The sequence below is a fragment of the Oryzias latipes genome, chromosome 1 (assembly GCF_053564925.1).
Source record: "Oryzias latipes strain Hd-rR chromosome 1, Olatipes_Hd-rR_3.1".
NCBI lineage: Eukaryota > Metazoa > Chordata > Actinopteri > Beloniformes > Adrianichthyidae > Oryzias > Oryzias latipes.
Window position 1 is genome coordinate 18,432,598 of NC_136237.1, and position 19,467 is coordinate 18,452,064.

Genomic DNA, 19,467 nt, shown 5'->3' on the forward strand with positions numbered 1-19,467 from the left:
CCCAAAAACCCCCCACAGAAATTCAAGTTTCAGGTTAACTTTCTTTTTATCCGTCCTCCATGATCAGAACGCTGCCACAGGAACATGGTAAAAACACCATTTCATCAATGTAGGCCTTTAAAGAATAAATAAAACCCAAGGAATGATTAAATTAACCTTGACTCATTTAGACTCTTACTCACCAACATCTTTTTTTTTTTTTTTGCCTGTGAAATTTTCATTTGACTTTGCCCTTAACTAGATTTTCTTTGACTAGCTGGTTTAAGTTCCTTGCTTCTATGCACTAAATCACATCAATTTGATGTGATTGACACAAAGTACTGTTCTACTTTTCTTACGCTTTTAAGATCGATGAGGGAACCTGCTTTAGATCATCTGTGAGAAAATAACTTCTGTATTATTTACAGAATAAATGCCCAAAATATTTGGTAAATAAAATTTTATACAGTGGGTAGTGTCATCAATACCAAACTCGTCAGGTCAGCTCTGGTGATTTGATTGTTTCTTTTTCAAGATCTGTGTGAGAAGAACGGTGTTATTTAGATGTTCTGTTGCATGGAATCAAGCCTCACTAGTAACAAATATCATTTAAAAAATGTAAAATTAAGATGCATAAGAAGTACTTTCATAATTTTCAAGTATGTATAATCCTTCATTCTTGAGCCCATTTGTGTTTTCATAATTGTTCATTAGAGACAAATTGGCCACAGATGTAATGACAAATTAATCCAAAACATTAGGAGCAAAAGCTTTTTATCCAACAGAAACTCTCATTTCAGAGATTCTAAAGAAATTAAATCTCATAAATGTTGCCTTTATTTATCATAGTGGAGAATAATGCATATATATTTGTAATAAATATTTACACTGTTAACTTTCAATTGTTTCACTATATCAGCGCACTAGAATGTCTTCCTGTCTTTTATTCAGTTGCTTCATGTAAATAGAAACCATTTCTTCTAGAAACAGAGAAATAAGGTATCAAAGTTTAATATAATTTTAATCCAAGTTTTTTCTTTAAATATAACATCTTATTTGAAATAACAACAAATGACTCAACAGTAGTACTTAAAGGAAAGTGACATAAAAGCAGAAATCTATATGGATTGTGAGACATGTGCAATAAAACCTCCTCAGACAAATAAAGCTTCTTCAACCTGCAGAGATTCTAGTTTTGAATTTAGCTGCAGAATAAAACATTTGTTTCTACAGTGAAACAAATGAAAAGATGGAGTTTTGAACATTCATTTCAGCCAAAATGGGATTTTGTTGAATGAAAAGAAAGGCGATTATTCTGAACACATTTAGTAAATGTTGCAGGTCTTAAAACAGAACCGTTTACAGAGAGAACAAATCATGTTTAGGTAGAGGGGGGGTTTCTACAGGCAGGAGGAGGTCGGGTCGGCGCTGCAGCAGTACAGAGACACATCGCCGTTTTGATGTCCAATCACCAGCGTGTCCTCCTCTCCCCAGCGCGCCAGCTGCCAGTCCTCCCCCTCTGGAGCCTTCAGCGTCTGAGGGCCCCCCCCTCGGCCAAGCCCCCACACACAGACACCGCCGCTCGGACTCAGCGCCGCCACGCGGGAATGGTTGACGTCAGCTTCAAACAGCCTGCAGACCACAGAGGGGGGTTCATCAACGTGTCAACGCGCAAACGTGAGCCTCGCCTGCCGTCGCTCTTTGACTCACCTGCTGTGCCACGCGTTGGGCGGAGTCAGCTGAGTGACCAGAACAGACCTTCCAGTCTGAGGGTTAGTGGCGACCAGAGAGAACAACGCCATCTCGGGCTCTTCTGAAGGTGTATCCTCTCTAAGATTTGTTTTGTCTTCTTCCTGAGGTAAGCTGAGATGCTGATGCTGGAGGAGGACCAACAAAGCTCCCTGTTCACCGCAAACAAAAACACACGGAGGTCAAATCCTGAGGAGGCGCAGCGTGAACATTTGGACGACGGCGGGCTCCTTACAGACACAGAGAATCCTCTGAGACAGGCGCTGTGGGATAAACTCTGCTCCAACTGGACTTTGCAAAGCAGCTGCCCGGTCTTTGTATTCCTTAAAGAAAAAGAAAAACATATGTTGAGGTTTCATTTAAGGATTGACTTTGCTTTGTCACAGCTTCTTCCTTGTCCCACCTACCAGATGAAAAGACGTCCATCTTCATCTGTGGCGATCAGAGCATCAGGGAGTCCGTCGACCGGAGCGAGTGCGCTGACACAAACGCCAGGAGACTCCAGAGGCTGACCCCTCTGTGACCTGAAAGGGACAGAGAACGTCTGTGTGTCTGTACAAAGAATTCGAGAGAGGCGCCGTGGCGTCCACCGCGTTACCTGCTGCTGTCCGACAGAGCAAACACCTGCAGGGTGGAGCCCATGGTGGAGCAGGAGGAGGTGACCACCCTGGATCTAGACACGCCCACCACCACCTGGATGACCCCCTCACATATCAGCATCTGCATGAGGCTGGAGCATGAGAGCACTCTGTGCGCACAAACAGAACGCAGTAAGAAGCGTCTACAGATCGTAATCCAGGTATCAAACATGGGGGGCTCAAAGCTAAAGCTGAGGGTTTTCACATATTCTACTTCATTTTCAGAAAGAGATTTTTTAGCAACCATTTATGGCTAAACAAATGTAAACCTACTAATGAAACATGTTACAAGAGAAACACATTTTTTTTCTTCAAATCAAAGTATTTTTTAAGGATATAATCAATTAAGTTTGAATTTTAACAGATTAAATCCTGCAGCTTTTACCAAACTGATGTAAAAAGACAGACATGTCAGTTCAAAGAAAAACATTGCATAGTGTAGCTGTTCATATCAAGGCGACGACTGAGCTTTATTCACCTGACTTCTCTAATTTCCAACTGACCAAGGGTCACACAGATCAGCCCTGCAGCATCCAGGACAGGAAAGACGTTGATCACCGGCTGGAAACAAGCATCGAAAATCCATCTGACTTCTTTAAAACCCATTGATCCTTGTTTGATCTGTTTTAAAGGTGTATTTTCTTTGTCACAAATAGGTTCTTTTTCACATATTAGTTTTCCTTCTGCTCCTGATTCATCTCAATTTGGATAAAGAAATACTCAGAAATGCCTATTTTAGCTTCATTTTCTTTCTATATGTTCTTCATCAGCAGAAAAATGCAACAAGAACATGTTAAAAACCTCATTCTCTTTTTTTTTACAAACATAAATGAATCTTTCTTGATTTCAGACTTATAATTATTTAATGTAATTTATATAGAAACTAAAGAAAAAGACGCCGCCTGTATATTTCAGGGCAATAATCTCAAATTGCAATTTCTTTTTTTTGTTTTTTTGCGAAGCTCATTGTCTTTCTATTGTGAATGAATCTCCTCGACTTTTCATACATACTTCACTGAAGGTCCAGGTGTGCTTTAAGCTCCAGTCAGACGCAGAACTTTGGCTCCACAGACACACGGCCCACTTCCCTGCAGCTGCGACACATAGATCCCCAGAAGCTCGGAGAAAACAGCAAACGTCCACCAGCAGCCCTCCTGCTGCCGCCTGCATTAAAACACACACACACATATTTAAAAAAAAAAAGCTTCTGGATTCTGTAGAAGCAGCAAAATACAACAGGCCTCCTCATTCGTACCTTAAGTGTGAGTGTGCGCCTCATTGTGGGCGTCTCGGTGGGCGTTGGACTCCCTGAGCTGTGGCGCTGAGCGCAGGGCAGAGGCGGGCAAACGGCAGATTCAATGGGGAAGGACGGGCAGGGAGACAGAGCGGGAGGTGGGAGAGCCTGTGCAGATGGACTGTGAGGAGGAGGCAAACTCAGAGAAGGAGCAGAGGGGGACAGAGTCAGGGGGAGGCTGCCGGCAGCAGGGTGAGGGGTGAGTCCCAGAGAGGGCAGGGCTGGGCTGGAGAGCAGAGTGGAAGGCAGGCGGGGGCTAAGAAATGGACACGGTGCTGAAGGAATATGTGAAGTCAGCAGGAGATCAGGGAGCTGGGTGGCACACATGGGCTTGTTTTCAGGCAGTTTCTCCTCACAGAGGTTTAAGTGTGGTTCCTTAGAATCTAGAGGATCCAGAGCATTTTGGACATTCACCGCAGCCTCTCCTTCGTCTTCATCATCTTGAGAACATGTGCTCGTGTTGGGAGGTTCTTCTGGGATTTCCTTCCCACACCAATCAAAGTTTTGAATCTCAGCTCTGGATTTTTCTTCAGGGGCCACAGACCTCTGATCCTGAACAGCACCGCCTTCTCCACGATCGTCTGCTTGCTCTTCAGATGAAACTTGTTCACTGCGTGTTTGTGGGTCAGAGATTTTGGGATGAGGCACCATCTGGTCAGTGGTTGGAGATCTGTGGATGTTCCCAGCTGATAAGCTGCACTGGATATTAACCTGTGCAGCTATGGTTTCAGGTTCTTCAGGGATTTCCTGCATCACAACCACCATCACCTTTTCAAAGTTCTCCACTCCCTCAGTCTGCTCCTTGGTGAAGGAGCTGCTACTCAGTGTTTCAGTGAGATTTTCTGAGCAATGAGGCAGGAAGGAGGGCAGATCAGCAGCCTTGTGCTTCTCATCTGATAGAGGCATTTCTGCAGCAGTGGGCGAGGACGTGGGCAACAGAGGGACGGTCGTCCAAGAATCGCTGAAGTCAGAGCGCCGGAGGCTGCTGCGGGTGTTGCGAGACGGCGTAGAGAAGTGCTCGACTCCGGACTCCACTGCCACTTGTCGAAGTTTGTGCAATTTCAGGGAGGCAAAGTGCTCGTCTGGGAGGTGAAAATCTTGGTGAATGTCCACGCTTTTCAGGCTGCCGACAAGCGAGCAAAGAGAGGTGGGTGGGAGGGAGAGCAGGGGGGTCTGAACAGGCGAGGAGGCAGGAGGCAGGAGGAGAGACGTCCAGTCCGATGGGCCTGAAGGTTACACAGCAAAAAGAAAAAAAACATAGGGTACAAAAACACACACACACACCTAAGGGGGGTTTTGTACAGAGCCCTGGACATGACATTTAAAAAAAATGTTCTTTCAAATGAATCATTTGTGGCCACGACTTAATGTTTTCTGCACTCAAATTAGGTTATTGTGGCAAAAATGTAGCATTCTATTGGCATTCTGAAGGCAAAAATTACTATTTAATATCCACAAATTAGCAGTAGGATTTCAAAATACTAAAAAACAAATGAGTATTTTGTGGCCACAAATTAGTAGTAGGAAGTGAAGATACAAAAACTTTCATTTGTGGCCACATCATAATATTTTGTGCACAGTTTGTAGTTTAAGAGATCAATTTTAACAGTTTTTTTGAATGTCAGTCTGTTACCACTCTGTTTTACTTAAAGATAAACTAGTGATGCTCAACATTGATCATAACATTGATCATAAAAAATCCAAAAATTTTGTCACAGAAAGCATGAAACCCCGTCTCTGGCAAAGTCTCACCTCTGATCGTCTGTTGCGGTGTTTTCCTTTTGAAGCTGTGCTTCATAAAAATGGGGTAGACCTGTTCCACCTGTGCAGACACAGAACCAGACTGAACTGCTGCTACCCCTGAGGATGACTGGGAAGAAGCGGTGATGCTGGCTGAAACCGGCGGATTTATATCTATTTCCTTAACACCTTTTTGGGAAATGAAAATGGGGTTTGGTCCATCAGCCCTAGAGAGAGACTGGGATAGAGAATATAAAGAGGTGACATTGTCTGGGGTCACTACAACCTGAGGGTCCTGACATTTAATGGAGTATTTTGGGGTCTGAGGTCTCCCCCGTCCCCGACCTCTTCTCTTATTCCGGCCTCTCTGTGGACACGCAGGCTTGACTGTGGGGGACAACCCGGCATAAGAGGCCATCAGACTGTCCCCAGCTGATGCACTGTCGGGCTGAACGACGGAGGGGTTCAGAGGAAGTGGAGGGGTGGATGAAGTCGCTGGGGAGGAGGGAGTGCGGCGCTGTGAACTGCTGCAGGTTCCACTGCGGCGGCCTCGACTCCTGCGCTGGCGTCCTACGCTCAGCTGGGAGAAGAGGACAGCTTGGATGTCAGGTTGGCTTTGCGAGGAGGTCATGCGTCTGGTGGTCCGAACGTAATACTCCACGGGGAAAAGGAGTCCCTCCACTAGTGTGCAGGAGTCCAGAAGACTCTTTTCATCACCGGAGGTCTGACTCTTTTCAAATTTCTTTTCATCCTCTACCGTTTCTGTTTGCTCAGCTTTTTTGTTTTCCTCCCCTTTACATGTCTTTTTTTCTTCTTCATCTTTTCTAACACCCCCCTCTTCTCTGTTTTCCACACTTAGTCTCCCCCCTTCAGTGGATGATAAATATTCACACGGGCTTTCACGCACTACATCAGTCTTGTCTTCCCTTTTCTCTTGGCGTTTCCAGTTTTCAGTTTTCTCTTCCTCTCCATTTTCAGCTTTTTTGTGCGCACTCCAGTGTGTGAGCAGAAGAGACGGAGAGTCGGAATCCTGACCAGAAAGCTTCTCTTCGCTTTCATTCACAGTATCCGCCCCTCTCCAATTGACCGTCTCTTCTTCTTCAGCCGTTATGGCACCTTGTATGGACTCGCTCGGCTCTGGTGCTTTCAGGTTGACGCCTGCGCTGTGGTCAGCCTCAGCACTCCTCCTTTCCCAGCGAAGGCGGCTCCGCCTGGACCGGAGGCGCAGGGCAGAGCTGGGTCTGTGACCTCGACCCGAGTCGTGGCAGGAATCCGGAGGTTGTGGGGACGATTCAGAAGGGAGGATAAACCTGATCACCTGGCTTCTCCGTGATGGATCAGAATCTGGTAGAACATTAAAGTAAGGCTTTAATGAGGTGGACACACAATTATTTATAAAAGTTCCACTTTGTTCTGTTTGAACCACTAAAATGATTATTTTTTTTCATAATCAAGCAAAATAGATCTTAAAGTTCCACTCCAAGCATCTTTTAATCTATTTTATAAGCGTTCCTAATGGTATTTTAATTATGATTGTTAAGCTTTAAGCCAAAATGAAAAAACAACAACTGTCTTTTGCTTTAGGACATCATTTCTGCGGCATTAGTTCTGTAGAAATTTGTCTCAGAGTTGTGGGCGGGACAGACTACTTGGAGTAAGCCTTCCCCCACTTCCCATCAGCTTTGTTTACAACTCCTCTCAACCCCAACCTAACATTAACAGTGCGACAACAATAGAAAGCAATATTGGAGCTATCCAGCCGTACAGTTTTGATCCAGATACCAGTTTAGATGAGGAAAACAAAGACTTTCATGGATCCGTTTGTCTGCATGTGGATGCAACGGATTATTTAATTAATTGTATATTTTCTGCTTCTAATTCACAACAATTTGAATAAAGAAATGAACAGAAATGCACATTTTAATCTGAACTTTCTTTATATACTGGTCTGTCTTTCGTCATAAGGAAAATGCCATAAGAACAAGTTAAAAACACACAAAAAACAATTTTCATCAAAGTGGGGATCTAAAATGAAACTTAACTTAATTAAATCGTGAATCAACTTGAACTGGTAATTTGTAAATGTTATAGATAGATACCTGGTATGATAAAACACCACATTGATGGAGTCCTAAAATAGGAGCAGTGTGGTTATATTTACTCATGTTTACCTGGAGGATCATGCTCCTGAGCCTGGGCTGAGCCTTGATCTTCTGCATTGGTGGTGCTGAGTATCAACGATGGAGAGTTGACACGTGATGCAGTTGCATCCTCAGAACCGCTGTGATGATCCAGCTGGTTCTGTTCAGAGATCCTACTCCTGACATGCTTCCTCACAGCCTCCAGACGCTCAGCACGCTGTACGAAGATCACAGAGACACAGAGGCATGATGAAAAACAATCTGCAGACAAGAATCACAGCTGAACGCTCCGTCCGGGTCTCACCTGCAGCCTCTGCGCTGTCTTCACATACTCCCTTTTCAACAGAGCCAACTTCCTCCGCAGCTGGATCGAGGCAAAAACATAGATGTTAGGGTTTTAAGAGAGGCAGGAATGAGAAAACACGTTGGTTACCTTCTCCTTGTCATCGCTGTGTAATGCGTCTCTTAGCTGCTTCTCACATTGCAGGATATCTCCAGCTTTATTGTTCATCCTGCGACTCCAAAGCAGCGGACCCCTCACATCAGAAGTCAGAAAAAGGAACGTGCACGGTTCCTAAACTAAACGTAAGCGTGTCGACAACTTTTAAAGATGCTAGCTTGCCTCGATGCAGGTTATGTTTAATAACGGTACAGGACTAACATTGTCGTGTTTTTTGTTTAAAAAACAAAACAAACAAAACTAAAACGTTGTCCACAATTGAAAACGACAATTAACGTGAAAAGAAAAGCACACTCCCTCAAAGTCCATGTTGTTAAAACAGAAGTTTAGCCTCAAAGTTCGATTGCTCTGTCATCGCGTGAGTTCTAAAGTCCCCGCGACTTGATCAGGTAGTATAAGTCAAGCCCCGATCTGTCGATCACCGGAAGTGCTCTATTTTCTCGCAACAATTAAAAAACAAGTTTATTTCATTCATTCATTCATTCATTCATTCATTCATTCATTCATTCATTCATTCATTCATTCATACAATAGCGAAGAGGATTAGGGCCATGGAGAAAGAAAAAACACACAGACACTGACTTTTTTCTGAGAATTCTGACTTTAATCTCAGAATAAAGTCAGACTTCTGAGAAATAAGTCAGAATTTTCTATGCCCTTTTTTTTCTTTCTCCGTGGCCTTAATCCTCTTCTGTAGTTTAAGGACGATATTTCAGTTTTATTATATCTACTGAAATTGCCACATAAAGTTTTTGTTGTTTTTCATGTGAACTTTGTTATACTTCAAGATAAACGTTGGTTTAAATTTGTTATTAAAAGTAGTTGACTAGTGAACTACAGAATAATAAATAAAAGCTGAAACACAAGTTGAAATTATTTGAATAAATACACACGTATGGCATAAACTCACGGTATGGTAGCTAATCAAAATGTGTAATTTGGGTGAACATTGTTACCATGCTAAAATAAAAACCTCAATTGTAAATTGCTTGTGAACTCCATTGGAGTAAAAAAAGCAAACAAAAAAAAAACGTGAAAAAAAAATTGTTGGATTTCTTACGTTTCTGCATATTCTGCAGCAGTCATGCAAACCTAAATGTTAAAAATAATGGAATAATAACGCAAAACTTCACACAATGGTTACATTAACTACACAAACCAAAAAAAATGCATTGAAAGAAAAAAAGCTGACTCATCTAGCTAGTCTTTAGATAAAAAATGTTGTGATGTCAATATTATTCTTAAACAGACATGAATGTATAGAATCTTGGTCCATTTAAAAGAAACAGAAAAACCATCAATGGTTACTATTTAAATACTTGAAACTGACATGAGAGTAAAAGTTTTCCAAAAATAAACAAATTGAAATCAGACAGTTCTTTAGAATTTTCATTTAATAGAACCGTTTAAAAAACATACACAAAAATCATAAACAGGCCTGGAAAACAAGAGAATAGACTGTTTGTCAGGTCCACACTTTGACAGTTACAGTGACATTTGGACAGATTGTGCTGTATTTGATTTCCTTTTATTTTATTAAACTTTCTTCTTTTCATTTGTACTTGTTCTCTGATTTATTGTAACAATACAGACAAAGTCATGCAACCAGTTTTTATGTCAGCTTTTTTGGTTCTTTAGTAAAAAAGATAGAAATACATTTAAAGTCTCTTGTTTTCTCTCATTATATGCTCAGCACTGAACTGAACTTACATTCTACAGCTTTGAAAGTAAGTACTCTGCATTATTATTCTTTATAAACTATTAAAAATAGATACATTTAAACCAGGAAATGTGCACTTTCATTGCAATTGATAAAGTCCTAAATGTTCTAAACTTTATACCATTTTGTTAATTCTTTTATGGTCAAATTTTAATGCAAATTTGACCCTTTCATGGAACATCTTCAAAATCAAAGTTATCTTATGACAAACATGTCTCTGCAAAACCTTTCGGTTTTTAGTTTGGTGAAATGGTTCTTCTCCGCAGACATCCACAGGTGAGGTACTTCATGGCCATAACACTGACATGCATCAGAGGACCCAAGTTAAAGAGCAAGTGGTAGAAGGCGTGAACTGACATGGTTCCAGTTTCATCTGCATACTTCATAGCAACAATGGGTGTGTACAGTGCATTGGTTAGATTCCGAAAACGTGGGCTACTGGCTTCAATCACTTTCTTTGTGCACTAAAAAAAAAAAGGACATAAACATGACAGTTAAAACCTGACCAGTCAGATGAGTCTCAGAGATGTGTAGTCGAAGAATATAAAGAGATCTTACTCTGGCAATGTCATCAGGGGTTTGACCCAGCGCCTCAAAGATGTCCACGGAAGAGGGGAGGTAAACCTCCTTGAAGAGACGCACCGTCTCAGCATCAGCTCCAGGAAAATCTCTCTGTTTTACTTCCTGGATCATCTTTACCTCAAACTCTGTGTGTACGGGGCCCGGCTCAATCATTGATACTCTGTGTACAGAGATAGTACAAGAAGAAAATGAAAGGTTATCTCTTTTTAAGCTACAAGAAGAGCGACTGTCTGGCTTGTACTCACTGATAGCAGCAAACAGAGTAAATCATACGTTTTTTATATTGAAAGCTCTTTGGTTTTCCTGTGCAAAATTAAAGGTAGTTTGGTTTTTTATTTTTTTTGCTATAATACAGGGTTGTGTCAGGAAGGGCATCTGGCGTAAAAATCCTTGCCAAACCACCTGTGCATTCGCACATCTCACTCACTGTGGTGACCCCTGAAGGATAAACCGAAAGGTGAACAACAATTCTGAGATGATTTTTTTTTTAAGTTGGGTAAAATAATCTTTATTTTTGCTGCTCACAGAAGATTGGCATCAGAGTTTAAGATGCATGTTGTTTCAGCTCCCAAATGAGAAGAGAAGTAAAAAAGTTCAAAATTATCTACAAATGAATCTCTAAATTAAAGTGACATATACACCACACCTATCATTACGAAATTCTTCAGTGTGGGCACAGGTGGAAATTCTAAGACAGGGTTTGCAATCTGAGACTGCGGAGCCACATGCAGCTATTCTACGGCTACAGCTCTTTGGACTCAAAGAAAAATGCTAAAAAATGCTAAAATTAAAAGGTTTGTTGGTCCAGTTTTGTCATTTATTTGAAGCTTTTTAAACACTGGGGATCTTGAGAAAAAATCAACAGTCTTTCTTTATTATTATTATTATTATTTTTTTTTTATCAGTGCTCACATTACACTAAATGAAGAGGAACTGAGGGCTTTACCATTCCTCCAAAATACACACATGTCAGATAACTAAGCAAAATTATGGCAAAGGCTTTGATCTATTGTCAAAGTGGTTTATTGTTAGAATAAGTTTCAACTCATATTCTAATCTTGTGTTTAGTTGCTGTTCAATGGCAAAGTTCTTAAAGTATAATCAAGTAAGTCTACTGAAGAAGGATCTCATTTAACACCAGATGTAATTTATTTTGAACTTTTTTGTGAGGTGGATTTTTACACATAAATAATTTGAAACTGTATATGTTTTACTATAAGGGCTCTACTGCACGGTAAAATATTGCATGGCTCTTTATTTATGACAATCTGGATCAGTCAATTCTCCACCGTCTGCATATTATTTATTCATTTATTTGTTAAAACAAACTCTGAATGGTCTGGCTCAAACCACTGCAACCATATGTTTCTTGATGAAACTTAAGGACTTCAACTGAGCTTCTCCTGAAGGTTCCTCAAACGAGACTGAAATCCATGGTTGTTGGAGTGTTTGCAGCAGTTGCACTTAACTTATGGAATGCTCTTCCCCTCCACATCAGAGCTTCTCCAACTCTTATGGGTTTAAATCTTCAACTAAAAGCCTTCCTTTTCATTGTCTTTTAAGATAAGTCGAGCTTTACATTTATGAAAAATGGTTTTAAATCCGAAAATAAAAGGAAACTAAAATAAAACAGAAGATGTGTAACTGATTATGCTTTGAAGGATGAAACATATGGTTAAGGAGTTTGTGATACTCTATATTTTATTTGCTTAATAAAAAACCTTAAATGTGTTGGGTTAAAAAAGTGTTCAATCATTTGCAAACTTTCCTTGACAAGTTTTCTTTTTCTTATGACCACATCTAATTGCAGCAGTGTAAGGGTCACTCACATGACGTTGAACTTTAAAAGCTGCACGGCCAAGCTCTCGCAGAAGCCCTCCATGGCAAACTTGGACGCTGAGTAAACATCGTTGAACACCACCCCTGGAAGAAACAAAGCAGAGTTTTTGGTTTCATAGAAACTCTTAATTCCTTCCATCTTCATACATTTTAAAATAGAAGCTGACAACTTGGTGAGGCTTTGCTACAATATTGAGCAAACACCCTCTATCTATCTCACCCCTTCACACTGCTCACCTTGCAGTCCCATCACACTGCTGACCACAATGATGCGTCCATCTTTCCTCTTCTTCATATCAGGCATCACCTCCTTGATCATGCGAACGACCCCGAAGAAGTTAGTCTCAAAGACTTTCTTCATCTCCTCGATGGAGATGCTCTCCAGTGGACCCACCAGACCTATGCCTGCATTATTGACTGACAGGGAGAAACAAATATAAGTGTGCTTATCTAAACACAAGATAACATCTACACTTTAGGGAATGTTTCTGAGGACATACTGAGGATATCCACATGTCTGTTTTCGATGCCGTTGATGCATTGTTTGACCGACTCATCGCTGCAGACGTCCAGGACAGCTAGGGAAAGGGTTTTCCCGTAAGTGTCTCCGGCAGCTTCCACCAGCTTGTCTTTACGCTTTAGATCCCGCATGGTGGCTATGACTGCGGACGGTGAGAAAAACTTTATTCAGGTGAGATGAATCCAAACATCTGATTTACAGTAACAAAAAAATAAAGTGTTTGACACCATTATCTACATAGAAATACATCTTATTTTCCCGTGTGCTTAGTCTTACTATTTATCTTTTACCTGTACACAGTTTTTCCCTCCTACATCTCTAATCAACGCCCCTTCTGGAGATGCTCGCATGTCCCCTACTGTAAGTCTAAATCAAGTCTGAAATCTTTATGTTTAATTTGAAGTGAAGACTCAAGTTGTTGGGAATAAATCCAAGCAAAGTCTCAAGTCTTAAAACAAAAACTAAAAACAAATATTTTATTGTCACAAGTTGTCATCTAACTACTTTTAAACAACATGTGGGGACACAATAGCAAACAGTTGGTGTTTCTGATTTCTCAATGCAAAAACGTCCCAATGAGAGCTTTCTTCTGACATGACATGTTCAAACAAAAAATAAATAAAAAGAATAACCAAATGAACATTGTTCACAAGTCCCAAACCTCAAGTCTCAAATCAAGTTTCAGGTGCAAGTAAGACTTAAGTGTGGCTCTTGTCCAAGTCTCAAGTCCAAGTCCTCTCTCTGGCTTTTCCACAAAAAACGTCCATGTGTGCATCTGTTTACATCAGACTGCTGATGTAAACAGAAGATTAGACAGTCAGCCCAGGTAAATGAAGCAGGGTCAAACTAAGTTTGCATGTAAAATACACAAACAACAGAAAAGTTATAAAGTTTGAAGAGATGCTCATTCCAGAATAAACATCTTTAGATCTGTATTTAATATAAATTACATATTATATTTGTAGATTTGAAAAAAACCCACACAAATCTGATTAAAAGGATATTGATTAAAATCTTTAAAAATCAGTTAAAATAGTGTCGGTCTAACAAGAAACTTAAAGCATTTTCCATCTTTTGTTTATGAAATGGCAGGGAAAACTCTGCTGCTATAAATAGTGCGCTCGGCAAAAATAAACTTTAAGAGGCTTTCTGTGGTCATAAGCAGGGGCTGACACACTAGTATCAGTTCATAAAGCTCTCCTGGTGGTCACATCTCTAACCTGCTCCAAGATTTGCTCTGCCAAGTCTGTAAACTACAATGGAGCTCTACCAGCCAGCCAACAAACAGCCTGTAAGCATGGCTGCCAACTGTTCTTTTAGAGACTCCTGGAAGAGACGTTTGAACGAGCAACTGAGTTTTAGGAAGCTTTTCTCAAACTAAGACCATTTAAAATCTAGGCTTTACTGACAGCAAAACAAAACAACAATCTTAATTTACTAGTTCATCATCCAATTTTCAATCAATTGCAACAGATTTTGAAAGCATAATTCAAAAGATAAGGTTCATTGTCATATTTAATCTAATAATGACCATATCAAATGTGCCTGTTTAAGGTTTGATCAGTCAAAAACTACTCAACAGATCAACAATTCAGTGGGATATTTTCAGGCAAAACACTAAAGGTAGAAAGGCAGAAAAAAATCAAAAACATGACTGCACCCTGCAGCTAGGAAAACAATAAACTCGAAAGAGATAATTTTGGCCTAAATTTCTATAACAAATACACATTTTTTAAAAAATTGCTGGTTTATTATTTTTTTGTATGTTTAATCTAAAAGAGAGAATTTCTTGAAGTGCTTCATGCTGTTGTTTGATGTCACAAAAACTTATTGTACATTAAAAAAAAATGATCACGGCACACGTGAGAGCCGTCTGTTTAAAAGAAATGCTAAATGAAAGCAACACAACCTGATTAAAGAGTGCATTCTTAAAAAATATATAAAAGTTAGTACAGAGCAGAAAGTTCCTGCTAAATGAAGAAACAACTCTATTTTTCATATGTGTTGACAATTGGTAAAATATTTTTAAAAAGACGTGCAAATATTTCGTTAAAGATGATGTGCCAAATGATTTTTAGGAGCTTGTGTTTTGATTAATTGATTAATTTGCTTTTGATGGAGAGGTGTTGGCATCCTTTTATTGTCACAATAATTATTAAATCCACCAATGTTGTTGTTTTAAGTAGAAGACATAAGTGAATATATGTTTTTCTTGCTGAATAATTGGTATTTTTGTCATGTTTATTTTGTTGTAGATTACTAAATTTTAAACTATTTGTATGGGAAAAAAGTAAAGGTTATTTACACCCCCCAAGCACATATGACCACACACACATACCGTGATAGCGCTTCTTCTCATCCTTGGCCAGCATCACAGCTATCCTCAGGCCGATCCCGGAGGAGCAGCCGGTGATGAGCACCACTTTCTGTCCAGGACTCACCATGGCTCTGGCTCCACGCTCTGACTGCACCCTGAGAGGCCGGCAGCACCAAAGCAGCTTTGCAAAAGGACCCAAAGTGAATCTCTAAGAGGATAAGATGAAGGGAGTCACATGGACGGAGGAGCCACAACGCAACCAGATTATCCCATAAGCAAGTGTGATAACCACACTGTATAACAGCAGCTACAGAATCATCACATAAGACCTTCATATGCAGGTAACTCAATGAACAAAAAAAGGAGTTAAGGTCAATTTTATCAGATTTGGCGCCGCCTAGTGGTTAATGACTGTAATAAAAGAAAATAGATAAAAAAACTTGAGATTGAACGCCCCCCCCCCCCCCCCATGTACTTTTATTATGTTTTATTTGATATTTAATAAATGTATTTTAAAGAATGCTCGGTTGTGATTTATAGAGTAGATTAAACTGACTCAAAGACAACTGTGAGTATTTTTTTTTATTGTTTTCAAATGTGCTTGCTGACTATAATGTTAGAAAGACACACCTGCAGCAGGAGGAAGAAACCTGAAAAATATGCCTGGAATCTATTTTTTTTTCTCTCACTACACGTGCCTGAAATAAACTGAATCCATTTGCTTGAGGCTCCAAATTCAGTGAAGCCAATCACATAACATATAATTGTACTTGTATTCTACAATTTTCAGATCAACAATGTTAATCACACAAATTAGATAACCTATTTGCAGTTACAAAGCCACTTCAAGTCAGATTCCTCCAAAAAAAATCTCGAAAAAAGCAAATACAAATGTCTTCCTGATATCTAATGTGTATTTTTAAACGCATTCTAAGTTATTATGCCCGCATCAAAAGTAGATGTGTGTGGAGGCAACGGAGACAGGCGGTGGAATCTGCAGAAGCATATTTTCATGAGCAGGGTGGCGCAGTTGTCCTGTTCCAGCATGCTGCGCGCGCTCATGTGGATGTGCGCATCTGTGGAGTGAGTCAGAAAGCGCTAAGCCCAGATGTACACTTTTTTATCCTTCATGCTGGATATTTTCTATTATATACTGTCTCGACTGCTGCCAGCTTTACGAGCACTGGAAGAGCGCTCCTTTGCACAAGTGTGCCAACAACACCAGCTCGTCTGCGCTCGTCCATGTGTCTGTTACGAGTCAATGTTATAGTCATGCAGGGGAAGGCGTGATACCTTTAGAATAACTTAGACAATGATAACACTGACACGCTTTAAGTGATGTAGCTATAGGCAACGAGGGGAGGATGGACCTGTGGAGAGTGGAGTTGAGGGAGGAGAAAGTGAGGGAAAGTCCTCTGCGCTGCGGTCAAAGAGGAGAAAAAACACCTTTTGACTCAAGGCAGAGTTTCTTTTCTGATCTGATCTTCAATCTCCATCCATCCTTTCATAAAACAGTCAGCAGAGGAGTAAATGGACAGCGGTTGTTCAATCTGACGTCATTTAAATCAGCCCTTGCGCGTGTGCGCTCCTGATCACCAGCTGCGTGAGTGCGCGTCGGAGACGCGTCTGTGAGGCTGAGTCGAAGTGCGTCTGACTGCACGTGTCCCAGGCAGTGCAGCGGGGATCACGCGATCATATGGTCACACATCATCTAATGCAACATTATGGATCGATGGAGCCCAATGCACGAGACCTGGCGGTCCCTGCTGCTGCTCTGGACATTCTTCTACATCTCCAAAGCAGGTATGAACATCCACTGTGGTTTCTTTGATGTTTTCTGCCATATGGGTTCACCTCTTCTAACTCAGACAGTGAAATGACTCCAGCATTCTTAATTGGCTCCCTTTTAAAATACAATAGTTTTCCTCTGGGGTTTCATCCCATGCCTTCATCCAAGATTTCATTTTCATTGTTGTTTGCAAATTCAAATATTCTATTGGGGACATTATACAAATACTGCTTTCTAAATGGTCAAAGATGCATGCAAACTCTTTCCTTGCAGTTTTCCACTTGAAGAACTAGAGAAAAAAAATCATGCTGGAGATGGTTTAGTCATGCCAGGTCATGCAATCTGAAGCTGATTGAACTGAGCCACCCTTTGGGCTCCCAGAGCCCACTGCACATGTGCTCAGAAGTGTGAAGGCATAGGCCTATATGTCTAGACTTGTTTTGTCATACCTGCTCCATCAGTGTCTCCCCTCATCCTGCAGCTCGAAGGATATTCAGCCTCCACAGCTGGATAATGTAGAGCAGACTCAGTCAAATTAAAGTGGTCTCTGTTTACCAGTGCAGAGAGGGCTCAACTGGTTTGTCAGCCCCTGCAGCTGCTTTCAAAAAAGAAAAACCCCGAGACTTTAATCTTTCTGGGCTATTAAAACGTGCTGTCACCGTTGTTTTTGCTCTTGTGCAGAAGTATCAGTGTTCTCTAAGCTTGGAGAATTGAAAACTGAACCTTAAGGGTTTATTTTGACTTGTTTGTTCTATGGAGTCTGACTATAAATATCTGAGAGAGCCTGAGCTAATATATGTTGAAAGAAGAACTGTTAAAATACGTTGATAACACTTCAGCTCAGTTTCTAACATACTGCAAGGTTCAGGCCTAAGCCATGGCTCTTATCCCCGCATGCACTGCTCATTTCTCCTGGATAAACCCCCAGGACTGTGGAAATCATATAGATTTTGTGTATAAAAATAGATTTTTCTCTGAACATTTTTACCCTTTTGAATAATAATTCAATTTTTTAAAGTCCTAGGCTAAAATAAAACAAATTTCTCTGTAATTTCTATAAATCCACAGTTACTCACAATTAGTATCTTTTTTAATATCAATTTAGATTCAGCCTAGTTTAATCACTTCAGCATATCAGCAAGCAGGTGCCTACACCCCACCACGCTGTGCCCACATGCTCTGTCTGAGAACAGGCTGAGACAGTGGAAAATATTTATTTTATTCATCCCAATAACCTACAGGCATGTGTTTATTTCCCCTATTTTGAAAGGTGATCTGAAAAGATTGCTGTAAAAAGTGTCAGAAAGCAAAGTACCCACTGGGACTATTATTATGCAGACACACATGAAGTATGCACATGCTCTAACATCACTCTGTCTGTGCAGAGAACTACTAAAGTGGCATTGTGACCCCTTGACCTCCAATTATTTGTCAGGGTGTGGACCTCCAGGTATTCTTTCTTATGTGAAAAATACACAAAAAATCAGAAGCAACTGTTTTTAAAACTTTTTTCTCTCTCATTTTTAAAAAAAAGTTCCTGCTGATGTTCCAGGTGATTTTTAGCCCATTGTCAAATTTAGTCACACACCTGGCTGTCAGCAGCTTGGGTTGGGTCTGAGTTATGATTATGTCATGATCTGGCCTGAGGTGGTTCAGACACTTTTTCCTCAGCCTGACTGTGTTTATCATAAAGCCATCAACCTGACGGTGCGGCTGCAGAAGCAGGATGGAATCAGAACCTTTAAACTTTATTCTCATTATTTTTGGCTGTTTAGCCAAACATCTTTAATGGTCTTTCTAATCATGTATACTACAGAATGCTGAATTGCACTTTTATTTTATCATAGCACAAGTACAAACCTGAACAAATATCATATTTCACTAACTGTATTTCTAGTAATGTTGAATGTGATGAATGGACTGTAGTTCACTTTTATCTCAATGGACAGATAGCTTTTCAATGGATTCACTTCTACTCAAACTATGCAAGGTGCTCACTTGCCCAGTAGAAGGAAAAGATGTTGAGCAGTGATTGACAAAACTGTTCTTTTAAGAGACAGTTTCAGCAGAAATGTTGAAGTAAGGTTCTCAGGTCAGGCTGTGCAGAATGCAGTGTCTTCAGGCATTCCTCACAGTTGACCTTAACCGAAGAAGTGACAGCCATTTTTCTTATTACCCTCTTCCTCTTTAGAGCATCAAAAAAACCCAGCAAAATAAAGCTTTGTGAAAATACAGAGAAACCAAACTTTAATGCTAAATAATTCTGGCTTCTGTTACACATTTTTATTAAATAATTTATGTTTTTGGTCCAAATAAATGTAGAACAGCTTTAACATCTTAAGACCTTGCATCCACATACATGGAAAAGACATTTTAGATTATATCACCACAGTAGTTAATTCTGCTAATTGTGACGAAGTGTGTGGAGGGTTAGCTCAAATATCAGCTAGGGTCTTAGGAGGTTAAAGGTAAGCAGAACTGTCCCTAACCCTGCACAGACCTATTTTTTTACATAAATGTGTCACACTCCAATTTCTTTCAGCAGACCTTTGGTCAGTTAAATGGTAACTGGCATATACCTTTATAGCACATTACTACCTTCTTGGAAGGCCCAAGGTGCTTTACAGTCACAGTCTCATTCACCCATCAACACTGATGGTGGCTCTGCTGTTGAACGCTGGTGCCAACCTATAACCACC

The 19,467-nt window shown here is 40.4% G+C and overlaps 3 protein-coding genes across 3 annotated transcripts in view; 1 reads left to right on the forward strand and 2 right to left on the reverse strand.

Moving 5' to 3' along the window:
* Positions 1-974: 974 nt before the first annotated feature.
* Positions 975-8,439, reverse strand: palb2 (partner and localizer of BRCA2). The gene is made up of 12 exons (XM_011477533.4): positions 7,975-8,439; positions 7,846-7,905; positions 7,572-7,758; positions 5,413-6,744; positions 3,622-4,886; positions 3,378-3,530; positions 2,845-2,927; positions 2,327-2,476; positions 2,136-2,252; positions 1,964-2,051; positions 1,690-1,880; positions 975-1,611 (listed from the first exon to the last, which is right to left on the reverse strand). The coding sequence occupies exons 1-12, from the start codon at positions 8,050-8,052 to the stop codon at positions 1,380-1,382; spliced, it is 3,936 nt and encodes a 1,311-aa protein (XP_011475835.2). The 5' UTR covers positions 8,053-8,439; the 3' UTR covers positions 975-1,379.
* Positions 8,440-9,376: 937 nt separating this feature from the next.
* On the reverse strand, positions 9,377-15,184 carry LOC101169911 (retinol dehydrogenase 8-like). The gene is made up of 6 exons (XM_004065982.5): positions 15,001-15,184; positions 12,643-12,804; positions 12,380-12,559; positions 12,133-12,226; positions 10,280-10,463; positions 9,377-10,185 (listed from the first exon to the last, which is right to left on the reverse strand). Exons 1-6 carry the CDS (start codon positions 15,104-15,106, stop codon positions 9,958-9,960), a joined length of 954 nt encoding a protein of 317 aa, XP_004066030.1. The 5' UTR covers positions 15,107-15,184; the 3' UTR covers positions 9,377-9,957.
* Positions 15,185-16,392: 1,208 nt separating this feature from the next.
* Positions 16,393-19,467, forward strand: part of LOC101166851 (uncharacterized) — a 45,767-nt gene continuing 42,692 nt past the window's right edge. Inside the window, exon 1 of the mRNA XM_020704480.3 lies at positions 16,393-16,782. Within this exon, the coding sequence (XP_020560139.1) occupies positions 16,704-16,782 (79 nt within the window). The 5' untranslated portion in view covers positions 16,393-16,703. The remainder of the gene's footprint in view (positions 16,783-19,467) is intronic.

What these genes read in the sequence shown, in the direction of transcription:
- LOC101169911 (XM_004065982.5), bottom strand. Translation starts at nt 15,106, where the DNA reads ATGGTGAGTCCTGGACAGAAAGTGGTGCTCATCACCGGCTGCTCCTCC. An exon ending in TGAGAAGAAGCGCTATCACG is followed by an intron (nt 12,805 to 15,000) that starts GTATGTGTGTGT and finishes CACCGTCCGCAG; the next exon opens with TCATAGCCACCATGCGGGAT. An exon ending in CCCCTGATGACATTGCCAGA is followed by an intron (nt 10,186 to 10,279) that starts GTAAGATCTCTT and finishes TTTTTTTTTTAG; the next exon opens with TGCACAAAGAAAGTGATTGA.
- palb2 (XM_011477533.4), bottom strand. Translation starts at nt 8,052, where the DNA reads ATGAACAATAAAGCTGGAGATATCCTGCAATGTGAGAAGCAGCTAAGA. An exon ending in ACAGCGATGACAAGGAGAAG is followed by an intron (nt 7,906 to 7,974) that starts GTAACCAACGTG and finishes GCCTCGATCCAG; the next exon opens with CTGCGGAGGAAGTTGGCTCT. An exon ending in TCAGGAGCATGATCCTCCAG is followed by an intron (nt 6,745 to 7,571) that starts GTAAACATGAGT and finishes ATGTTCTACCAG; the next exon opens with ATTCTGATCCATCACGGAGA.